This window comes from Petaurus breviceps, unplaced genomic scaffold, assembly GCF_028583685.1.
Source record: "Petaurus breviceps papuanus isolate PSGF00001 unplaced genomic scaffold, PetGlider_PUasm1.0 178, whole genome shotgun sequence".
Classification (NCBI taxonomy): domain Eukaryota; kingdom Metazoa; phylum Chordata; class Mammalia; order Diprotodontia; family Petauridae; genus Petaurus; species Petaurus breviceps.
This window is the reverse complement of record NW_027185777.1, coordinates 21,670,536-21,696,242: the sequence shown is the minus strand read 5'-3', so window position 1 is coordinate 21,696,242 and position 25,707 is coordinate 21,670,536. Positions and strand designations below refer to the sequence as shown.

Sequence of the window (25,707 nt, the reverse complement as noted above, 5' to 3'; positions counted from 1 at the left end):
TCTGCCTCCTGGCTTTTTTTAAGCTTCAATCCAAGTCCTACAATTCTACAAAAAGCCTTTTCTGGTGCCCCTTCATGGTAGTGTATTTCCTTTGAGATGGTTTCCAATTTATCCTCTCTAGGTCTTATCTGTACATAGTTGTGTCCCATTAGACTGTAAGCTCCCTGAGGACAAGGAAGGCTTTTGCCTCTCTTTATATTCCTAGTATTTATCAGAGTGCTTGGCATGTAGTAACAGATGCTTAATAAATTCCTGGGGACTCGATTCATGTTTCATTAAGATATATATTGATTTGCCTTACGGGCTACCTGCTACATTCTCACCCCTATGACAAATCTTTTCTGTCAACCTTCTTAGTTGTCTCAGGTTGGAACATTGTTTTGCTTCATCCTGTTGTGGGTTCTGCCACTCCAAAATTTCTTTTGAGGCATAACTTAAAGTTATTTGAAGGGGAGTTTGGGAGAGCTCATGAAAATCCCTGCCTTTTCTCTGCCATCTTCTTTCACAGGTTATTTGGTAAGAGCTGGGGAAGGGAGCCCAGAAGCAGAACTATGGAACATCACATTCATAAGGGCTAGCCGGCACCCAGCTAAAGGTCAAGTTTTCCTGCCTTCTCTCTACCAGCACATTATCTAGGTTCCTTGCAGGTAGGGACTATGTTTTCCAACTTCTCACAGCACAGTTATCATTCTCTTCATCTAACAGGGGCTCAGTGTTACTTAAACTTATAGATAGTCAGATAGCAACCTTTTCAAAAGGTTACAGGCCTTCTGGATCTTCTTGGGTAGTTATTTAGCATAGAGTACCAGACTTGGAGTCAAGAAGACCTGTGTTTAAATCATGCCTTAGACACTTGCTAGTTGTGGGACCCTGGGGCATGTCAGTCAGTTGATCAACATTTATTAAGCTTCTACTATATGCCAGCCAATTTGCTAAGTTCCAGGAATACAAAAAGAAGAAAAAGAAAGTTCTTACCCCCCAAGGAGCTCACAGCCTGATGGGGAAGACAATAAGCAAACAAAAATGTTCAAACAAGCTCTATACACGATAAAGAGATAAATAGAAAGTAATAAACAGAGGGAAGGTACCAGAACTAAGAGGGTTTAGGGGAGGTTTCCTGTAGAAGAGAGGACTTTAGTTGGGATTTAAAGGAAGCCAGGGAAGGTAGCACATACCTACATACACACATATACATATATGTATATGTTTATGTATATGTATATAATCCTTGGCAAACCCTAAAGTGCTACCACAGAAACATTAGCTATGACTATTATATTTGAATTAACTTTGTGTGGTTGTGCAGGTATGCACACAGAAACAAATTTCAACATTTCATGAATTTAAAATTCAAGAATCTAGAGAGAGCTGCTGTGACTGAAGAACTCACAGTTTTATGGCCAGTCTGGAGAGAAATATCCCCAAACTTAGCTAAGTTGGTCCACCTGTACACAAAGCCTTTTCTGTTTGGTGGGACCTATTCAGAGTTTGGATTGTGCTGGCACAGTCCTTGAGAAGCTACAATCTTCTTCAAGTCTCAATAAAGCATCAAACCTTGATGGAACACACACCCACAGACCTGTGGTTATTTCCTCCAGGAATATGGAGGGCAATCCATCCATATCTGGTCTAACCTGAGTGACTCTGATTCATGTTCTCCCATAAACTCATCACATAAAGTCCCAGGCAATGTGCTAGGGATCTTCCTCATTTCCAGTGTAGGGCTCAGCAAACTATGTCCCAGCCTGTGAGCTAAAAATGGTTTTTACATTTTTTCAATATAATAAAACTTTATTTTAAAGTATAAAACATATAAGTGTGTATACACACACATATAATACATTATATAGACATATGTATGTGTTGTGTGTTAGGCCTCTCACTATATAAAAACAAGTGCTGCACTGAATTTGACCTGCAGGCCATAGTTTGCCAACCTGTTTTCTAATGACATCACAAAGATACCAATAGAGCATGTGGGACTTGCATCAGATCTTCCTAGCTCTTGCCATGTGACCAGTTCATCTTATTTCTCTAATCATACATTTATTAAAAGGATAATATATCAACCCTGTGTATGTGCTAAACTTAAATTTTTAAATGATCATTACTATTTGTAGCAATTGGTCTTTGAATATGGAACTGCTGCTCTAAAGATAATAACCTTAAAGAAGGAAAAAGGAATATGGGTCCCAGAAACTTAGCCTCATTTGTGCATATCAGAATTCTTTTCATAGGACCCTATTCAAGTGGTCATCATCATTAACTCTTCTGAATCACAAGGAGAGGGATATAGCTATGAATAAACAGTAACTGTATTCATATTTGAATGATTAATTGTGGGGAAAAGTCAACAGGACACGGAGAAAGGTCAATTGAATACAGCATAATCTTAATTTTTGTTGTTCAGTTTTCAGCCATGTCTGACTCTTCATGACCCTATATGAGGTTTTCTTGGATAGTGGAGTGGTTTGCCATTTCCTTCTCCAACTCATTTTATAGATAAGGAAACTGAGGCAAAGAGAGTTAAGTGACTTGCTCAGGGTCACACAGCTAGTAAGTGTCTGAGGCCAGATTTGAAATCAGGAAGAATAGTCTTCTTGATATCAGGTCCAGCACCCTAACCACTCCACCACCTAGCTGCTCTTTTCACAGAAATAGAATCCTAAATGGCTGAGGAAGAAGAGTCTGGACAAAGGGAACTTTTCTTTAGCAAATTGACTTTTGCTGAATTCAAGTCTAACTTTTGGTATACACTGATTGTGTGACTATGGCAAAGTTCCTTAACTTCTCAATATTTCAGGCACATCTAAGACTATATATAAGCTGAGGCAGGGGTCCTGACAAACACTGGTAGAGGGAATTTCTTCATCTCAGTGTTTCCCATACCAGAGGTATCAAAGACACAGACCACATGTATGTGGCCTGCAACACTCCAAAGTACAGTCTAAACCAGATTAAAATGCAATTATGAAATATTTAAAACATAAATAATATTATATTTTCAATTAAGTCAGTTATGCAGCCTGCAGGGATCTTTATGGAAGGTTTAGTCACTCCCATTTTTATTCAAGCTCAGTACTACTGCCCTATACCAATAAATCATAAGTCTAGTCCCTATTCACAGAAATAGGGAAATCTTCTTCAAGTGACTTTGTGAATATGAAAAAAAGAGAAATTATGGTAAGCTAGTTTATTTTTAATAATTTTTATTTCCCCCAATTACATGTAAAAACAATTTTTAACATTTGTCATGTTGTTTTTTAAAGTTTTGAGTTCCAAAATTTAAGCCCTCACCCCTCCCTGAGACTGTAAGCAATCTGATATAGGTTAAATATGTGCAATCATGTAGAATATTTCCTTATTAGTCATTCTATGCAAGAAGTTTCCCCCCCCAAAAAAAATGAAAGTGAAAAATAGGGTGCTTCAGTCTATATTCAGAGAACATCAATTCTTTCTCTGGAGATGGACAGTATTTTTCATCATGAGTCTTTTGAGATTATCTTGGATCATTGTATTGTTGAGAATAGTTGAGTTCATTGTACAATGTTGCTGTTACTGTGTACAGTGTTCCTCTGGTTCTGCTCATTTCACTTTGTATCAGTTCATATAAATCTTTCCAGTTTTCTCATGGTAAGCTAGTTTAAAAGAGAAGGAAGCAGCTAGGTGGCTCAGTGGATAGAGCACTGGACCTGGAGTTAGGAAAACCTGAGTTCAAATCCAACCTCAGACACTTGCTGTGTGACCCTGGCCAAGTCACTTTACCTCTATTTACCTTAATCCACTAGAAAAGAAAATAGCTAACCCCTCCAGTGAGATCTCTGCCAAGAAAGCCCCATGGACAATATTGGTTCTATCCTAGGTCCTCTTCTTTTCTTTCTTCTATAACTTCTATCTTAGTGATCTCATCAGCTCCATTGAGTTCAATTTCCACCGATCTGATGACTCAGTTCTACATGCCTGGCATATTTTCTCACCCTGGACTTTTCTTCTTTGATGTCCCATATATGTCTCTATGGAAACCTCCATTATCCTTCTAATTACCTAAATCCTCAACTCTTGTATATCCCTTATATTTAATCAATGGCCAAGTCCTCTCCTTCTTTGCACAGCCATCACCTTAGTTCAGAATTTCATTATTTGTCACCTGGACCAGAGGTGTCAACCTTGTCACCCATGGGGCCATTGGTGATCTCTATACACAGTCTTCCATTTCCCACCTCCTTGCCTTTGCATAAGCTGAACTTCATGCCTGTAATGTTCTTCCTTTTGACCTCTTAATTCTAGAATACTGAGCATCCTTTCAAGGCTGAGTTCAAGCGATACTTCCTACATGAAGTTTTTCTAGATCTTCCTCTTTATTAGTCCCTGCCCCACCCCGCAATTACTTTACATACATTTTGTATTGACTTATCTGTGGACATGTTTCTTTCTCAGGAGAATGCAAGTTCTTTGAGGGCAGGGATGATTGTGGATTTTTGTCTTGTTATAGTGCCTTGCCATAAACACTTATTAAACTTATTAATCAAATCAGGAGGGAAAGTGTATACGGTAACCCCTCACTCCCCACTCACATGTTCTGGCAAGCACCCACTCCTGTCTATCTCTCTGGTTTTGGGTCACAGAAGGGCAACATGATACTGAGCAGAGAACACTATTCTGTAGTCTGAAGACTTGAGTTCAAATCCCAAGTGAATGTAGGCAAGTCACTTAACCTCCCTATCTACTCAGAATAAATGAATGAATCAATAGATCAATGGGAAACAAAAAAACATTTATTAAGCACTCATTAGATGTGAAGCACTGTGCCAAGTGCTAAGGATACAAAGAGAAAAGACAGTCTCTGCCTTCATGGGCTCATGTTCTAATAGGGGAGATCACATATATGAAAAATTTCATCTGTAAAACAGACGAAAACTTCCCATAGTCTTTAGTGTGGAACAGCAAAGCAGATGTTAATGCTTTTTCTTTAATGTCACATCCATTTTAAGTTTCTGTTGCTGAATCATTTGACAGCATCAAGGACTTTGGCGCTAAGAACTTTGTTTTCTGGATCTTTGGTAGCTGTGACTATAGCACCTACAGGAGCAGATGCCAGGCTGTTTCTCTAGGGCTGTGCTGCCCAGGATGAGGGCACTGGACTGGAAGCACTGCTATTCCCAAGGCTCTTGGGTTCAGTGTTCTGGGCTGTCTCCATTGGGTTCTGAGAGATGATGACCAAGGTGTTTTGATATGACATTTAATGATATATGTATGACACTTGAAGCCATGGGAGCTGTGAGATCACTAAGCAATAAGGTATATATATATATATATATATATATATATTAGAGGGGGGAAAAAGGACCCAGAAGAAAGCCTTGGGTCTAGGACTAAAGGGAGACTGAAGGGAAGAGAACCAGAAAAGAACCATCACTAAAACAAATAAGCAAAAAAACAAAAGACCATAAAGGAGAGAGTATTCAGGAGTAGTAGTCAACAGGATTACCTGGTGAAGAAGAGAGGACAAGAAAGAGTGAGAAAAAGTCAAAAGGCCATCAAATTTTAAAATTAAGACATGATCAATGATTTTGGAGAGTTGTTTCAGCTCAATGATGAGGTCATAAGCCAGATCAGAATGGGGTGAGAAGGAAGAGACAGGAGAAGTAAGGCAACACAAGTGGATGTTTTTCACAGAAGTTTGGTTGTGAAAGTGAATTGATATAACAACCTGATATGGGGAAAACAAGGAATGATCACAGATAACAGATCTCTGAACCCAGGACTCAAGCAGCCTCACAGGTCTGGGAGCCAGCAAGAGGCCATATGGTATAACAACTGCTACTAATATTTACATAGCGCTCTAAGGTATATTAAATGCTTCCATGCCTTTTCTCTTTTAATCTTTATAATCAATCAATCAACAAGCATTTATCAAGTATGCACCAGGGCTGTGGGGTAAAGTGCTACAATTATTCCCATTTTATAGACACAGAAAATGAGGCTTACAGAGTTTCAATGTGACTTGTCTACGTCATAGCTAGTAAGTGGGATCTTGTTCTAGCTCTATCTGATTCCAAGTCCATGACTCTACCCACTAAGCCATCTGATCTGACTGAATCAGAAGTTCCAGAGGACTTGGGTTTGAATCCAAAGTCTGCCAGCGAGACTCTGACTTATCAATGCAGCCACAATGATAATAATGGCAATAGCTACCATTTTTATAGCACTTTAAGGTTTACAAAGAGCAGCTAGGAGGTACAGTAGATAGAGTGCCCTGCCTGGAGTTAGAAAGACTCATTTTCTTGAGTTAAAATCCAGCTTCAGACATTTTAGCTGTGTGACCCTGGGCAAGTCACTTAAGCCTGTTTGCCTCAATTTCTTCATCTTTCAAATGAGCTGGAGAAGGAAATGGCAAACCACTCCAGTATCTTTGCCAAAAACCTAAATGGCATCACAAAGAAGAGTTGACTGTGATGGAAAAATAAATGAACAACCCAAAGGTTTACAAAGCACTTTGCCAGCATCATTTTATTTGATCCTCACAACAACCCTGGGAGGTAGACGCTTTCCCTCCATTTGACTGGAAGAAAATAAGGCAGCGATGAAGCAACTTGCCCTGGGTATGTGATCCCCCAGTAACTGGGTGACCCAAATTATCAACAATCTCCAAATTCTAACATTTGATGACTTTTCTTCACTCATCTTTCTTGAACTTTCTTCACCATTGCACCTTCTGGATACTCTCTCCTCTGTGGGTGGTTTTTTGTTTGTTTTATCCTATTGTGCTCTGTTTTTTTGTTGGTGTTGGGTTTGCTTTTGGCTGGGGGGCTTATTTGTTTGTTTTTACAATAGGGTCTGTGGCCACCTTTGCCCTCAGATCTTCCTGACTGCAAGTACAGCGCTCTCTCCATTATATCACCTAGATACCATCCACAAGTGAAAAGAGCATGAGAAGAAAAAGTCACTCATTCTCTTTGACCAAGTAACCTTATCTGAAAAACGATGAGGTTAGACTAAATGAGTTAATGTATAGAAATCACTTTGTAAACCTTTTGTTGTTGTTCAGTCGTGTCTGACTCTTCTTGACCTTATTTTTGAGGTTTCCATGGCAAAGATACTGGAATGGCTTGCCATTTCCCTCTCCAGCTTTCATTTTACAGATGAGGAAACTGAGGTAAAGGGGGTGAAGTGATTTAGCCAGGCTCACACAGCTAGTAAGTGTCTGAGGTCAGATATGAACTTAGATCTTCCTGACTCCAGGCCCAATGCTCTATCTACTAGGCCACCTAGCTGCCCTGAAAACCTTAAAGTTCTATAAATAGGGGGAAGAGAAAGATGACCAGATAATAAACATTTCAATGATTCTCTCAGGTGTAAAAGGACTAGGAGGCTAGGGGTCAGTGATAGGGGAGTTTAGAAAGTGGTAAAGATGAAAGTACAAACACTTAAGACAAAGATCTCTTGAATCAGCCAAAGAGCTGGAATCCTCAAGAAGGTGACAGAGGTTCAGCAAGTCCAGAGGCCCACATCACGTGGCCTAGGCATCAGAGTGAATCATGCTTTGAAAGCATGGAACAAAATGTGTGCAGGAGTGAGGGGTAAGACTACATCTCATGGGGCAGCCAGGTGGTGAAGTGAGTAAGAGCACCAGCCTGAGTCAGAAGACTCGGGATCGATTCCAGCCTCAGATACTTAACACCCACACAAAATAACTGGCCGTGTAACCTTGAGCAAGTTACTTAAAAAAAATAAAAATAAAAAAATAAATTAAAAAAAAAGACTACACCTCAGAATTTGAGTAGCCTAAATTACATAACATTGTTCAATTATGACAGTTACACAACTTAGCTCATTGGGTCTTTCCATATCCAGTGAGGTATGCCATTCAAATATCATCCCCATTTTACAAATGATGAAATTAAATCTCAGAAAGTAGATAAGACCAGGATGAGGTCACACAGAGAGTAAAATGGCAACCCAAAACTGTTACAAAGGCCAGGTTGTCCAACCCTTATTTACACAAGAATTCTATCAATAAATACCCTTGTCAAGGAGCCACTTAGACCCTGCTTTTTGGGAATTTCTCTTGTTGGGAAGCCCACCTCCCCTTGAAGCAGCTGATTGAACTAATTAAGAACTCTTATTTTCATATCTTAAACCTAAATCTGTCTATAATTTTCACTCATTGTTCTTAGTCTACCCTTTGGGGCCAAACAGAACAACTTTAATTCCACCTCTTCATGAAGAACTCCATAAACATTTGAAGACAGTTGTCATGCCTTACCCATGCCTTTCTTGGACCCCTCTGCCCCCTCCCTGCTCTTCTTTTCTAGAGGCTAAACATTCCCTTGTCCTTCAACTTCTCCTTGAATGACATGGTCACATGACCCATCACTATCCTGGTTGCCTAGACACTTTCCAGTTTGTCAGTGATGTTCTCATATTGTGGTGCCTCAAACAGAACACAATGTTCCCCAAGTGGTTGGATCTGGGCGGGCCACTCTCACCTCTCTTGTTCTATCATGATGCCTCTCCTTATGCAGTTTAGGTTAACGTTAGCTTTTTAGTTGCCATCACATCACATGAAGGTTCAATGCTTGCATTTCATTAAATAGAGGTCTACCTTTTCTTCCATAGGAACTGTTATTTAGCCATGATTCCTTCATCTTATAGTATAAATTTGATTTTTGAACCTAAGTATATGACTTGACATTTCTACCAATTTCCATCTTAATCAATTTCATCCAGCATTCCAGCTTGTCAATCTTTAGCAATCTTGACTTTGCTCACCTCACTAAACATTTTTTCCAGTTTTGCATCACATGTAAAATTGATAAATATATCATCTAAATCTTCAGAAAGGCCACCCAGGTAAGCATCCAACAGCCCAGGGCAAAACCAGTTCCACAGGGCACTCAGTCAGAGACCTCCCTCCAAGATGACTAGAAGCAGTTATTAACTTTGGATCTGGTCATTTGGCCAATTCAAAATCCACCTGACTACACCATTATCTAGCCCTTATCTTTACATCCTGTTCAAAGGAAGGCATGAGACTTGGTGAAAATGTTTTACAAAAACCTAGGTAAACTGCATCTGTAGCACTCCCTCGAGTCTAGTAACATTTCCAATGAAAGAACAGGTTGGACAGTTATTATGTATTCTTGACTAAGCCCAGTAGGGCCTCCCATTCTAGATACTTGGAAATCATCTCTTTAGTAATTACATTCATGAATTTTATCCTAAGTACTGAAGTTTAGCTCACCAGTCAATACTTGGCAAATTGCTTTCTTTCCTCTTTCGGAAATTGGGACAATTGTTCTTCTCCAGCCTTGTAGCATCTCTCCCTTTTTTCCAGGTGTTTCAAAACTTTTTGACACTGCCTCTGAAGCCACACCTCTCAATCTGCTCACTGGGATGTAACTCACCTGCCCCAGGGAACTTGTACTCACTTAGGGTAACCAGGTGCTCTCTTTCCATTCCCTTATTTATTTTGACTATCTCCAGGGCTCCTGCTGCCTCTTTATATAATCCTTGCTTTCTTCATTAACCCAACAATGAACATTTTTCTAGGGAAAGTAGCTGGCAAAGAGGGCAGAGCAGAAAGAGGGGAGCAGGCACTGAAAGAAGTTTGGAACTCCAGAAATTTATACATAAGGAAGTTCCACAGGTTCTCCCCCTGAAACAGGTCATTCTGACACCAACTAACAAGGAGGCAGAAATGGTTCTGGCTTTGAAACATAGATGTGTTTTTAATGAGCTTGAAGATGCTGAACTATACTGTGCTGAAAAAGAAAATTAATGTTTTTTGTTCTAATAGAAGAGTTTAAAATCAGTCTCTAGAGCTAAACACACCACATTCTTGCCTCCACAGCCATTACACATCAAATCCGTACCAAGCCCTCGGCAAAAGGTGACACATTTCATCAGCCAGGAGCAGAAAGTTAGTGTATTCCTGTTTAGCTTGAAAAAAATGACCTTTTTTGGTGGCTTCTATTTAAGCAGTCCCTCCCCCTCCCCCTCCCCCTTTCTTTTCCTTTGTTCACTTATAACCTATCCCACACAATTATATAATACGTGCCATGTACTCAGAACCCTTCCTACCCAATCTATTCCCATTCCAGCGTGTACCTTTCCTACTTTACAATGCAGTAGTTTAGCACAAACAAACTTTTATGATGTGACGCCATGGGCTTCCGCTGAACTGGAACTATTTTAATCAATATTTACAAGGTCCTTTCTCTTGCCACCTTTATGGTAAACAGTCTCAATCTTCTCTTCTCCTTGGTCCCTTGACCTTTATCTCCACTTTCCTGAGTGAGAAAGCTCCTTTCATTTGGATGCTACCACCACCATCATCATCACCGCTACCCACTAACCTCCATGGAACCCAGTGCACGTGCAGGAAACACGATGAACTGGGAGCCAATAGAACTAGTAAGATGTAGCAGAGAGAGCCCTAGATCTGGGAAAACCTGAGTTTGAATCCTGACCCTGTTATTTATTATCCAAGTGACCTTGAGCAAATTACCAAACCTCCCTAGTTCACAATGTCACGTATGAAATGATGGACTTGGATTGCTGTTGTTCTGTTGTTTCACTCATGTCTGACTTTTTGTAACCCCATTTGGGGTTTCTTGGCAAAGATGCCAGAGTGGTTTGCCATTTCCTTTTCCAGTCCATTTTACAGATGAGAAACTGAGGCAAACAGGGTTAAGTGACTTGCCCGGGGTCACACAGATAATAAGTGTCTGAGGCTGGATCTGAACCCTCAAAGATGAGTCCAAACCAGTGGCAGCTACATGGTGCAGTGGACAGTGCCAGGTCTGGAGTCGGGCTTGGACTAGATGGCTACTGAAGTTCTTTCCAGATCTTTATCTATCATGATTTCATGATCTTGTCTGAGTTAATTCAAGAAAGTAAAAAAGAAATTTAAGTATAATCAAATAAAGAATAGACTTGTTTTTATTTTCGAAGCCAATAAACATGAAACTAAGGTGTTCCCTCCACTGATCCAGGCCACAATGTGGCCACATCTTCTCATTCCATACAATTTTCATCTGTATCTTTCTGTATTTGCAGAAGCAGAGTGGATAGGGGACCAGTCTCTGATACAGGAAGTCTCACCTCTGACATATACTGGCTCTGTGACTATAGACAAGGCACTTAACTTCTTGGTGGTGCCCCTGGGCCACTGACAACAATCAGCAGGGCAGTGCCAACCTGCATTGATAGAATGAGATTCTCTCCATGGAGTTCACTATTCTAATAAAACCACAAGTCCAGTTAAAAAAACAAATCTTCCTCTAAGTTTAGCATAGAGGATGTAGTCAGGGCACTGGAGGCCTTTCTCTGATCCTTTCAATGTTTTGCAAATAGCAGCACAGTGTTCAAATTGTCCATCTGGTCTCCCTTATTCTTGGTGTGTGACCGCAACCTCTAGCTAAGCATTAGATAGAGGTCTTCTACGACAAAGAAAAATCCCCGAAGTCAAAAAGAAAGCAATTGGATGACATTGACACTTACCCCTCCTCAGAATGATGGAAAGCAGATGAACTTGGGGGGTCTCTGTGGCTCCCCGGTACTGCTCCACTGTTCTCATTGTCACTCAAATATCCTTTTCCCAGTGATTTCTTATTATAAGCAAAGGCTGTAGGGTCTGCTTCATACCCATTCAACGTTCCATGACCAGCTCTACTCTCTGAACTCTCCTGCTGATATCCATCATATCTATCCTCATGGGGTGCTGGAGGATTTCGTGACAATTTGTATCCATGTGAAATTAGGAGATCCTCCACACTGTACATGGTGCATTGGTGTCTGTCAAAGCTCAGCCATTGGAAACCTCTCTCGGGCAGGATCCGTCACTGAGAGGAAAGATAAAAAAACTCCGTTTGCAAGGAGTCTTTCTTCCCACATGAAATGCTGAGTTGTATCTGACCCCATGACATCCCTCTACCTATTGCAATTGAAAACCATGCCATAGATTAAGCAATAGAACAAAATATGGGTGCAAAGGATGAACTATAGATTGGTCTACTCAAGACTACTCCCAATTGTGTTCAGCCAAGGAGAACAGATATATCGTAGGTGCTGATTTGCCATATTGCATTGAACAATTCTTCGAAAATCATAGTTGTGATAGTTGTCCAATAAACATTTATTAAGACAGCCCCTCTTGGGTACTAGACATGGGAACACCAAGACAAAATGAAACTCTCTTGCTCTCAATGGCAGGAAACAACACATTGACAGAAAATTACATACAAAATATGGACCACGAAAAAACAAAGTAATTTCTGGGGAGGCAAGTACTAGTAACTGGGAAAGGGATGAGGATAGATAAATTTCCTGTCAAAGGTGGCATGTGGGCAGAGCTTTGAAGGAAGCTAGGGATTCCAAGAGGCAAAGGTGAGGAGAGAGAGCATTCCAGTCACAGAAGATGGTCCGTGCAAAAATGCTTTTATGCAAGACAAGAGATCAGATATAAAACAGTCCAGTTGGCTGGGATGTAGAGTATCAGGGGAGTTATGTACAATAAACCTGGAAAGGGAACCTGGAAGTGCATCATAAAGAGTTTTAAACAGCAAACACAGGAGTTTGCCTTTTATCCTAAAGGCAATCAGAAGCCACCCAAGATTTGGTTGTGGTCCTTCATTCTCAAAGAGGACCGACATGATATCACTAGGTTAAGGGTCAAGCTACCACATGTCCAACTGTGACTAAAGATTGATGAAGAGGGGAACGACATGGTTGGATCTGTGCTTTGGGGATATTAATTCGGCAGTGATGCAGAGAGGCAGGACAACCAATCAGGAGACCACTGCAATAATCTAGGTAAACAGTGGTGAAAGCCTGAACGGGGGCGGTGGCTGTGAGTGGAGAATGAATGATCAGAGCAATCTATAAAACTATAGACCTTGGAGTTAAGCAGGTAGGACAAAAGGACTGGTGGGAGTCTGGGAGGAGGCCAGTCTTAAATATATCTGAAGAAATCAGATGGTTAACAGGTAGGGTTAAATCCTCATCCTGATTCTCCTTGGCCTACCCACCTAATACACAGTCATAAGGAAAAAGAACAAAATAAAGGCAGAGTTTAAAGTTTAAATTACAGCTTTATAGTTTCTAAAATGGGAAACTGCCAATGTCCTGTTTAATCTCATCATAGCCCATTGCTTTCATCAGATACCTTTTGCCCTAGGAGTGCCAAGTGAGATCTTTAATCAAGTAGGCATGATTGTCTCCTCTGAAATATATATCTAAACTCTGACTGCAAGGGATCCTACCACATGGCAGTTAACTGGCATCTGAAAATAGCATGTCAGCCTTAAGGCTTATAATAAGGAAACACAGTGAACATCACACACTCAGAAATATACTCCTTCCCCAAACTATTAGACAGTCTGGGCCCTCTCCTTTCCACTGGGAAACTCCTAAGAATCAAATTTCTTCCCAGTGGATCAGGGGGAATTGTACTACATCTTAAAACCAAAGTCTAGGTCTATACCCCAGAAGTGTATGATTATATCAGTTTAGCAATAGCAGTAGCTTCTAGAGTAAATTTTCTAGAGGCAAGACATACTATATGAAAGAAAGGGGGGTGAGGAGGAAGGCAGGGAAGGAGAAAAGGAGAAAGACAAAGAAAAAAGAGAAAGAAAAAAAGGGGGAAAGGATAAAAGAAAGAGAAGGAAGGAAAGAGGAAGGAAGGAAGGAAGGAAGGAAGGAAGGAAGGAAGGAAGGAAGGAAGGAAGGAAGGAAGGAAGGAAGGAAGGAAGGAAGGAAGGAAGATGCTCTCAGAACCTACAACAAGGGAAGATAGGTGAGGTTGTCACAAAGCTTATTTAATTTAAAGGCAGTCAGACTCAGATTAATTGCAATTGCCAATCTTGGTCCTAAAGTAAAAATGGTGAAATATTATATCCATTTCAGTGGAAAGATGAGGAACTTTCGGTCCAAAATGTTGTGTATTCTGTCAAACTTAGTAACTTTTTTAAAGAGAAAGACAGCTTAATGGGTATGGAGTTTGTGTATCAGGAAATGACTGATAAAAAAAAAAACAAATAAAACTTTTTAAAAATAAAATTTCTTGACTAAACCCCAAATCTCTTTTTTTAAGTCTCCCTTTTACCTCCGGGGTACAGATGATTCATGTCAGCTTGGCTAGGCTAACAGACAACACAATTCACTCCTGCCTCCGTAGGAGTCACATCTGGACCTTGGGAGCGGTGCACTGAGCTGGCCTTTAGACAACTTTGCCAAGGGATGGAAATAGATTCTGCTGTAGGCATCATAAACAATAGTCAGGAAATGCCTCTGGACAGCTTGCAGGTGAAAGGAAGACATGTGTGCTTCCTGCTAACAGCAGTTTTTGTTCAGTTCCAAGCTCCCAGTTCTGCTGACACTAACAGGATCCCTGCTTTCAAGTACTAGAGTACAGTAGCAAGATCACCAGAAGCCAACTGTGTCTCACCAGGCTTTGAGAGAGAGTCTGTATTTTCATCCAGCTCTATGGCCAATGTTTCCTATAAATTTCTTGTCTGTATGGGGCAGCAGACGAGAAGGGAGTGATCTTTCATTATTAGGTCCTAAGTGTCCAAATATCCCATTGAAGATTCCCCTGGGTGGACAGACCCAAACACATCTCAATGCCACTGAAATCATTTCAGGGACAAGTAGCTAGGAAAGAAAAAACATCCCTGAATAAGAGGAATCACAAAGCCCTTTGGGGATGACATTGGGACACATTTCCTTTAAGAATCCTGAAATGAAAGCTAAAGAGTTTTGATAAAGGTCAGCAAGCAGCTAAGTTGTACAAAAAGAAAATGGCATCATGGCCAAATGCGCCTGCCAAAAGCACACGTCCAAACTATTTGGAACTATGTGAGAAGAGACAACAAGCCGTTTATACCCTTTGACCCTCTCTGTGATCAAAGATAAGGAAGGTCACATTTTCATAGAAAATAGTACTTTCTGTGATAGTAAAGAACTAGAAATAAAGTGAGTGCCCACTAATTTTGAAAAAGCTGAACAAATTATGGTATGGTAAATTCAATGGATGTTTGTTTAAATTTTAAGTAATATTATCATGCAAGATCGTAGATAGGGAATGCATTTGTGATATGATCAGTGTGGGAGAACTCTTCCCAGATGAGGAAATGCAGTTCAACATACAATCTTAAAGAGTTGCCCAGCACAGGAGGGTGATTTACCCAATGTATGTCCCACTGCCAGTCTGTTTCAGAGGACAGGAACATGAGAAATTTAGAGATAGATGAAAAGACTTGTATAAAGTGATGTTCAGCAATATGTACAATTACTACAATAATTTAACAAAAAACACTAAAAAAGCAGAACTCTAAGTAACTTTAATTGCCAATCATGACCCCAAATAACTGATGACAAAATGTGTCTACTTCCTTTCAGTAGAGAGGTGGAGGTATTTGGATAGAAAATATGACCCAGTGGATATGTTTATGGCTGCTGCTAAATTGTTTTTTGTTGTTGTTGTTACAAAGGAAGGTTAACTGGGAAGGGTCTTGTGTACAAACTAAAAGCAAAAATAATTTTTAAAAAACAAGGAAAAGTTGGTCACACAATGAATAATTTAAAAATGATGTTTTTTTTCTCTTTAAAGAAAACCACAAGAAAGCAGCATCTCCATAGAAATTGAAGGAAGAACAGGGCAGTAAGAAATCTGCTAGTCCAAAAGGAAGATGAACAGTGTCTGAACCAAGGAAATGGGAAGGATGAGGTGAGATGAAGGAAGAAATGGCAAAATTCCACTGTAAACTAGACACAGGAAGTTTGAAACAAAAAAAGCTCAGACAAGACAACATTTGGGAGTCATACCATAATGAAAAAATGGGATAAGGAATTTAGAGAGATGCAGCAGGAGAATGTGAAAAAGCAACGATGCTACATCAAATTTCAACTGAATTCCCCCCCCCCCAAATAATCCTGGTTCACATTTATATGAATTAAAGTTTAATAAAAAACAAAACCCACAAGCCAAAACAAAACAAAGAAACCTCTCACTTTTGTTAATCCTCATTTGATGCTCATAATAAGCTCAGGAGATAGGTAGAACAAGTATTACCCCCATTTTACATGTTTCAACCTAAGTCTCTGGACTCTAAGTTGCCAATACTTTTTTTTAGTAGCTTTTTTAAAAATAATATTTTATTTCCCCCCAATTACATATAAAAACAATTTTAACATTAAAAAAATTTGAGTTTCAATTTCTATTCCTGCCTTCCTTCCCTGAGACAGTAAGCACACCGATATACTCTTTTCCTTTCATCATGAGATATCTCCAAAAAGTTCCATGAATTCCTGATCCAGAGTTTATATGAAATTTAGAGCTGGAAGAGACCATCTATAGTCCAAACCCCTCATTTTGTAGATGATGAACTGAATCCCAGAAAGGCTAACTGTCATATAGGTAGCAAGCATCAAGTGTGATTTCCACCTGGGTTATCTGACTCCAAATCTAGCCCACTTTCCACACTGGCTTTTCATCAGACTGCTACGAGTTGTCACAAATCAGAGAGTACCTATCAGATATGTGCCTTCTTAGCCATCAGGATTGGCTCATCCATGTTCAATCTCACAGTTCAGAGGCCTGCCCTGGTGACTTGTATTCCCCACTAGCTGGCATCTCCTCCAGGTCATTCTCATGAAACCTGGATAGGGGAAAGGGCTAGTGACCACCAAGAGCAAACTCGAATCACCATAGCAACACAGTCGCTCTTAAAACATAACCCAGGCATGTCCCTATGGGGGATTTTCACATGTTCAACTCTTCATCTGTATTGTGACAATTTTTTTTATTACTTTTTACCAGGATAAGGCACATCCAATAAGAAACTTCCTCTATCATCAGAGCTGAGCAACCAGAATATATTTTTCAGTTTCAGAGTTGATTGGAGACATAAAGAGGTTAAGTAATTTGTCCAGGATTATTCAGAAGGACTTAAACCCAGGTCATCTTCCTGCCTCCAAGGACAAATCTCCATTCATCACCCAGGCTGCCTTATCAGGCAGAGTAGGAATTTTGTTGTTGTTGTTGCTTGTTTTGAAGGATGGAAGGCAAGGCAATTGGGGAAGTGACTTACCCAAGGTCACCAAGCTAGTTAAGTGTAATGTGTCTGAGATTAAATTTGAACTCAGGTCTTCCTGATTTCAGAGCTGGTGCTCTATTCACTGTGCCACCTAGTTGCCCCTAGGAAATTTTTTAAAAAATGGATTTGGGGTATATTCAATTCCAGGATGGAACTACCATAAAAGCTACAGCAGAAATACAAAAGATGAGGCCAAGAAAGAACCCCAAGTCTACAGATCATGACCTATCACTGACCTTTCTTGAGAGATCCCAAAATTGATGGTTGGTAAGCTCCATTCACCCTCTCCATCACTATCAAGGAGCATGAGGAGAAAGAAGATCAGCCAGCACAAATCCTCACCCTTCTCTTTCCTGAAAGTGATCAGGAAAATTCCAAAGTGGGTCCTCAACAGGAAAAAAAAGATTTGAGACCCTAGACTCAGACATTTTTGCCTAAACAAAAACTTAAAGATTTTGCATTAAAAAAAATAAAACCTTCACAATCAAGTATTTTAGATCCTCTCCAGGGCCATGAGGCACACTTGGGAAAATTAAGGTACAGACTAGCTTTGAAGTGATCCCTGTAGTGCACAGATTTAGTATTCCAGTTTTCAACATATGCCAGAAATAAATACCAGAGAGTTCCTCCTAGATCCTCCATTGAAAGAGGGGGCTCAAGGTGGTCCTTCATCATTTCCTATCTGGCTGCTTTACTAGACTTCATCATAGTCTCCAGAAATCATGTTTGCAAGATCTGAAAATCACTCCTCCCCAGTACTCCCTGCCCCAAGGGCACCTCCCTAACTCCATGGAAGAGGGTGGAGAGTGGAGGGCTCCTCTCAGGGTTCCAGGGTAGTCCTTTCATCATTTTTCTCTTGGCTTCAGATCTTCATCAAGTCCTCTCACCAGGTACCCTTTGCTTCTCCTTTCTGCTTTTTTTTTTTTAATGTGTTATCTTTCCCTGTTAGATTGGGAGCTCCTACAGGGCAGATACTGCCTTTTCCTTTCTTTTATCCCTATGCTTAGAGTGCCTGGAATACAGTAGGTGCTTAATAAATGTTTATTGATTTGACTAAAATGAGAATGAAATAAAACAAAGGTAGAAGCAATGATATCAAAACTCTGATGTTAGCAAACTTCTATCTAGTAGGATGGGAGCAGGGGTGGGAAAACCTGCCGTGAGGCCACATGTGGCCCTCTAGGTCCTCAAGTGTGGCCCTTTGACTGACTCCAAACCTCACAGAACAAATCAGGCCACATGTGGCCGTGAGGCTGCAGGTTCCTCACCTCTGGTTTAGAGTAAGGCTTATCTACCACAGATGAGCTACACTGGCAATTATGGTCTTAGGTCCAGCGAGCTGCTGGGTCACATGACAACTTGACATGGATATAATCATAACTGGGGGTGAGGGGAGGGGAGAGTTTCAGACTTTGTTAAGAAAAAAGCCACAATATGACCTTAGAAGCATGGGGTCCAAAGTGTTTGGATTGTCTGAAATACCTGACTTTATTTTCATCTGACCCACAAAGGGTGGGTACAATAGCATTGCATATCACACAATAAGAAGGAGCTGTCCAGAGGGCAGGGGATCAAGCAAGAGAAGTCACATGGAAACCATGTTAAATCTTCCCAGGTACCACATCTGATCCAGAAAGGGCTCTTTTCTCTCCTCTCTCTTCTTTCTCTCTCCCTCTTATACCTTCCTAGCTTTTCAACTCAGTCTTAACTCCTCTTTAAAAAAAAATTCTTATATCTTTTGCTTTCCTCTCAATATATCCCTTCCCTCTCCTGTACCTAGAAAGCCATTCCTTATAACAGAGAGGAAAAAAAAAGAAAAGGGAAAAAGAGTGGGGAAGCAATTCCAAAAAAATAACCAACATATTAACCAAGGCTGCCAGCATATGCAGCATTTTAACAGTAATACCCCCACCCCCTTCCTATCCCTCCACTCTCTGCAAAGTCTAGAAGAAAATGCATATTTTCCTCCTTCCTTCAAGGTCAACCCTGATCATTATAATTACACAGATCCCGATCCAGGTTTTTGGTTGATGTCCTTCCCACCATCACTTATGATTGTTTTCCTAGTTCTGTTACTTCATTTTGCATAAGTTTGCATAATCTTCCCATACTTCTCTGTATTGGTCATACTAATTATTTCTCATAGCACAGAAATATTTCATTAAATTCATGTCCCACAATTTATTTGGCCATTTCCTAATCAATGAGCATCTACCTTTTTCCCCAGGCTTTGCTGCTACAAAAAGAACTGCTATAGATATTCCAGTGAATATGGAGCTTTTCTATTTTTAACCTTCTGGTGCATATGTCTAGTAGTAGGTTCTCAGAATCAAAAAGCATCAACATGTTAGTTATTTTCTGAGCCTAAGGCCAAGATTGTTTCTAGAATGGCTAAGTCCTCTTTTCAAAGAATTTTTTTTCATATTCAGTAGCATAGGTCACTATCATTCAAACACCCAATCACCCAATTAGGTGGTGCAGTAATTAGAGCACACCAGATCTGGAGTCAGGAAGATTGGAGTTAAAATCTGGCCTCAGACACCTGCTAGCTGAGCTGTGTGTCCCTGGACAAGTCACTTAACATCTGCCTGCCTCCATTTCCTCCTCTGTGGATAATAGTACCTACCTCCTAGAATCATTGTAAGAATCAAATGAGATGTTTGTACACTGCTTAGCAAACCTTAAAGTACACACACACATGTAGTAGTAAGTTAGCTAGTCCTTTCCCAGTTTGTATTAATGGAATTACTCTCCTAAGTGAAACATTTTATAGTGATTCTTAATGATATAGTCAACCAAATGAATAAAATTCTCTATTATTTCTGTATTATTTTGCACATTTTTTTTAACCTTTTGAGAAACTAACTCTGGTTGACTTCCTATGACCCAGAAATTCACAGCTTTATTTACAAAAGCATACTACATTCACTAAACTCCTTTTTAAGACGTATGTAAACACTCAAATGAATCTGTGCTTTCATCAACATGACGATTCCTTCCAATGGTAAAGATCACGACTCATCCAACTCACAAAAACAGCAAATGAAAACATCACAGCACCTGCTTTCGGATGTGAGTGGTAGAGGATATTCAATTCTAATCAGTTTCCATAAGGTTCTTTTTTGTTATTGTTGTTTTGGTTACTTTATTTTTTTCCTACTATTCTCCTGACCTAAATATCCTAGCAGACCATCCAGAAGATGGTGGTCAAGAATAGTAAAGGGACTGGTAACATTTCATATGGAGCAATTAAAGGCACAGGTTATGTTGAACCTCACAGAGACGTCCAAGAAGACGCACTAGAGTAGTCATCAAAAATTTAAGGTGCTATAAAATAGAAAGGGCATTAGATTTGTCCTGCTTTACTTAGGAGAACAGAACTGGACCAAAAGCTGGAAGTTGTAGAGGAAAATGTGTTGGTTGACTTTTCTTACTGGGTAAAGCTGTCCAACACTGGAATGACTAGCCTCTGGAGGTATTGAGCCATGCCATGGTGCTGGAAAGACTGAAGGCATTAGCATTATTCTAGAAGGAATTCCTACATTGGGGAGATTCAATGATCTTTACTATCCTTTTTTTCTTTCAACCTAGAATCTAAGAGTCTGACAAAGATGTGAGTGGGTGTTTTAAAGCTTTAGTATTACCCAATTATGCCACTTGCATTACACAAGTTATACAATTAGCTTTGAGAAACTCCTTAACTCAAGGTTCTGTTTTTGAATAGCAATTCTGTATCACAATCCTACCTCTCTACATTTGCTTTCCTCGAAAATGATTACCTATTGATTTAAACCACTTTCCTGATCCCCAGAAGTAAAATAGAGGAGAGACTGAAGCCCCTAAAAGGGGAAGGACTGTATTTTTGGCATCTCTCAGTCCACAAAGCAACCAATGTGGTGCTTTACCCAAAGGGAGCAGGAATAAATGTTATTACTGGATTAAGAAAACCCAGAAAGACTATTGTCTGCTGGGAGTGGAAAATCACAGAATCTAGAGCTATAAAGAACCTTAGTGATCACATCATTGAATATTCTAATTTTACAGATGAAGAAACCAAGACTCAGAGAGGTTAATTGATTTGCCAATGTTCAGACCAATAAATGGCAAGATCCATTCCCAAGTCCTCTAAATCCAAATTTAGCATGCCTTCTATCATACCACATTGAGCTGACTTTAAATGTACAGTTTCAAAAGGACACACATACTTTGAGATGGTCTATCAAATGTCATGAAGTCTATCCAGAAACCACTTTCTTTTCCAAAAATGGTCAAGGCGATATTAAATGGGGGTGGTGTCCTCTGTTATGCATTGGCCAGCCACATTTGACTACAATTGCAATTATCTCCCCAGTAGACCTTCAGGCTAAGAGAGTCATCTGATTAAGAAGCCTAGCTGATTAGTTCAAGTTCACCGACAAAACATAAAGAGAAATTTCTCCTGACCTTCCTTTACATTGTAATCTAAACCTGGAAGCTGTCACTAACTCTACCTCTTTCGGTTTGAGAAAGGTAGAAAGCAATCCCTTTCCTCTTTTAAATGAATGCCTCTAATTCTTTTTTCTTCTTCTGGATTTAATTGTAGCTGTTATTGTTCTTCTCTTACTCCCCCTAATTCTCCTCCTCATCTTCCTCTTCCTTTCCCTCCCTTTTCTTTCTTGTCCCCCTCCTCCTCATCCCTCTCTTCCTCCTTCTCCTCCCTTTTCTTCTCTTCTTCTTCACTTTCCCCCTTCTCCCTGGAGCCAAATATTCCTCAGTCTAATGAGACCACAATACTACCTCCCTCCCCCACAAAAGCTCACTAACAAAAAGCAAAACTCTGGCTGGTCTTTCTTTCTGCTTATAAAATATTGTGAGCATATTATTTCACCACGGATGCCCCATCTACTTCATTCTTTTCTCCCATGCAAACATTTCCCTTGTGGCTTAGCTGGTGTCACACAGCAAAATATCAGATTAAGACCAAGTAACACAGTACATAAATTTCCTCTTGCAACTTCATTGCTGCTCTCTGCTATTTTGGTCTTGCCCAACTTAGATTCAGTTGAGTAAAACCAGATTTTTTTTATCATTATTATTATTAAAACCAAATTTGCTTAACTGTTTTTGCAAGAGAGAAAAGTATAGACACACATGTACTATTTCTATTTTCATAAAAAGATTAAATCTGTACTTAACTATGTAATATTTGTAGGTTGAAGAAAAAAGAGAAAAACACAGCATTCTGTATTCCTGCCCCCCCCCAGCAGCTGTTACTATTACCTGTTACCAAGTTGTACTTTAGGCCAATATATATCGCAAGTGTTTATGACTGAGTAGTTAAGTCCTATGGAGTTGGCATCGAGAAATTAAGTGACTTGTTCAGGGTCACAAATCTATTAAGTGTCAGAAGCAGGATTTGAACACTCATCTTCTGCACTTCAGTCCAGTACTCTATTAAACCAGGCTGTCTTTGAGACTACTTACACGGTTTAAAATATATGCTGTGCTTTGATGCAATGGTGGATGTAAAAAAAAAAAAAAAAAGGCTTAAATCAGAGTAAAATTGAAGTAGGTGAATGAGAAAGAGGGATTCATCATTAATTCCTTTGTCATTTCTCTATAAAACTGCCATTTCCATAGGATGAAAAAAATATACATACATGTGTATGGTTTCTAATTCGAGGAGGGGAAAAAAGCCAACAATCTGGCAAATGCAGATGTTTTCCCAGCCCTTCTTTTTTGTTTGACTTGTGACATCCCTTGTCCTGTTCCATAATAGGTTTTGCTTCCTGCAGATTACTGCTACCCAGTTTATAGCAAGAACTGTCAAAGTTAAGCATTCCAGTTTCCCAACAGTATAACCTTACAAATTCTCTGGCTACCCATACAGCATTCTGATTCAAGGTCAGTGTGCTATTTTTCTTCCTGAGAAATCCGTACATACATGCACACTAAAGAGAAAGGGTTTACTCTATGAGCATAAACCCATTAGCAGATCTTGTGTCAAGGTCTAACTAAATGCACTATATTATATTTTCTCCATTTTCTTCTCCTCTTTGATTGTGATTTCAACAGTGTGGGCAACTTCCCAATTTGGAAATACTATCCAAACATATTGATTGACAACTCATCAGTGACTAGAGTCTTGGACAGTGATTTGGGGCTGCAGGCCCAATCTCAAAGCTTGCAAATGCCTGAGGTAGGATTTGTACCTAGGTCTTCCTGATTCCAACTTAAGCCCACTAGCTTCTCTGGCAGACTGCCTCTCCAACATTTTCCTAACAATAACAAGAAGTTTTCTGATTTCCTAAACTATGAGGCAACAAACAAGAAAACAATCGTACATTAAACAAACCAGCATTGTGTCTAAAGATAAAATTAGGCAGACTTGGGTCTATTCTGTGGGTTTTCTAAGAAACATGCCTCACAGACCCAAAGTCAACTGGCTATCTGTGAATGAAAGTGATGAGAAGAATGGAAGGAGATAGCTTTCACAACTCTGGATAGGGGGAGAATTATTAACCAAAGGTTAGAGGTCATCTGAAAAGATAACAGATAATTCTGATGACATGAAGTTAGAAAGAGAGGCAGCATAATCATGCAGAGAAGGTGGACCTTGGAGCCAGGAATGTAACCCAGGCAGGGCACTTAAACTGTCAGTGCCCCAGCAAATACTCTGAGACCTGGTGTTCCAGACCAGTTTGTTTATCCGAGGAACTTCCCCTAGTACTTGCACAGTGCCTAGCACAGAGTAGATGTTGCAAAAAATGTTTAGCAATCGATTGATTGATCTGCAGTAATAGAGAAGGTTTCCACAACAGGCAGCTTCCCACACTGAAGAAACCACAAACCTTGACCAAAAAATAAAATAAAAAGCCTTTTTAGGAATAAAATCAACAAACATAGAAAATTGACAAATAGGGAAAAATATTTGCAACCAATTATCACCAATAAAAGTCTACATCCAAGATATTTAGGGACACACACACACACACACACACACACACACACACACAAATGTATTAGAACAAGAGACATTTTTGTAATAGGTCAAAGGACATGAGGTGTCCTAACAAAAAACTTCAAACTATAAATAACTGAAAGAAAAGTTGCTCCAAATCCCTAATAGTAAGAAAAATGCAAATTCAAACAAATCTGAAGTTTTATTTCACAGTCTACAAATTGGCAAAGATCAGAAAACTGGGAAACCAATGCCGTAAGAATGATAGATACACAGGCACACTAATCCAACTGTTGGTGCAGCTATGAATTTTATATATATATATAGTCTAGACTGTCTGGGGATCATTTCAGAATTACAGAAGAAATGTGACCAAGCTTTCCATCCTCTTTGATCCAGCAAATCTACTAACTGGCATCAGGACCGATGAGGTCAAAGATAGAAAAAAAGGTCCAATATATATCAAAATAGTCATGGTAGAACATTTTTGGAGGAAAAAAACAAAAGCCCCCAAACCTTAGAAACAAAGTGGGTGACAAAGATCAGGGAATAGGTAGGAAAAACTGAGATAGGTGAATGTGATGGAATCTTATTGTTCTTACTTTTAATTACATAAAGTAAGAAATTGTGACCATGAGGAATTTGGAGAAAAATGAAAAAAATTGTATGAATGGATTCAGGGAAAAATAAGCAGAACCAGAAGAGCAAAAACCACAAACTCAATGAAATTATACCAAATGAAAGCTGAACCCTGTGAAACTAACCATCAAGAATGGTCCCAGAGAAAAGATAATAAAACAATGTCTTCCACCTCTCAGGAGAGTGGAAAGCTATACATATTTAGATGTAATCATTGTTATCAAGTATTTTTTCCTCAATTATTTTCCTGTGTTACAAAGGAGAGTTCAATTGAAGTCAGCTCAAAGGAAAGAAGCCATCCCTCATAGTCCTGAACTATATCTTGCTGCTTGATCCAGAGTAAATTTAACCCAAAGTATTCTGGCTTTCATTGATTGGCCAACAATAGGTCCCATCCCAAGCCTCATTTGGTCATTGTTTAGTCTCTGATGGTTTAGAGTGAGTGTAAATAGCAATTGTTTCTGTTTGGGCCAGAAAACCTGAAGGTCTTCCCCTCCCAGATAGATTTTGGTTTTTTTGAATAGGTAAAAGAGGCCATTCTTTGCCTCATTTCTTACTTAGCCTTAATCACTAAATGGGTGTTGCCTCAGACAAACTGAGATCTGGGGAAGACCTTAAACTTAAAAAGGTCAAGGTCTCCTACTGCATCCCAGGCTTTTAACAATCATCTTGATCTATACCTTGCTACTGAACCCAGTTAGTTCCTGAGGAGTGAGGCTGGTGACTCATCCATTAAAGCCCAATTCATTCATGAGGGCTTCCAGAAGGACAGCCAATCTTCTCCCACCCAAGTTGTATCCTCCTCCTCTCCCCTCTCCACTTCACTTTTGGACCTCATATAGCCCTTTGTTGGTACTTCCCTTGAGCACTTATGCATTGATCTATATTCAAATTATTTTCGTATCATCCCCCACTAGGCTATAAACGCCCTAAGCCTATGTCTTATCTGAACTTTGCATCTCCTGTAGTATTTGACTTAGTGCCCTTCCCACAGTAGGGGTCAGGAAAGGGATAAGGATAAGTATGGGG

At 39.7% G+C, this 25,707-nt stretch overlaps 1 protein-coding gene across 9 annotated transcripts in view; it reads right to left on the bottom strand.

Annotated features, from left to right (window-relative positions):
• JCAD (junctional cadherin 5 associated) overlaps nt 1-25,707 on the bottom strand; it is an 83,740-nt gene that overhangs the window by 34,822 nt on the left and 23,211 nt on the right. For 4 of the 9 annotated variants that reach the window (XR_011168029.1, XM_069086387.1, XM_069086390.1 and 1 more), the window contains one exon: nt 11,506-11,846. The exons of 3 other annotated variants lie outside the window; for them this stretch is intronic. Coding sequence is in view for 5 of the 6 variants with exons in the window: in XM_069086387.1 (XP_068942488.1) it covers nt 11,506-11,786 (281 nt within the window). In the remaining variant the exon portion in view is untranslated. Of the gene's footprint in view, nt 1-11,505; nt 11,847-17,335; nt 17,453-25,707 lie in introns of all 9 variants that reach the window. 2 more of the 9 variants (XM_069086388.1, XM_069086391.1) reach the window with 1 other exon arrangement.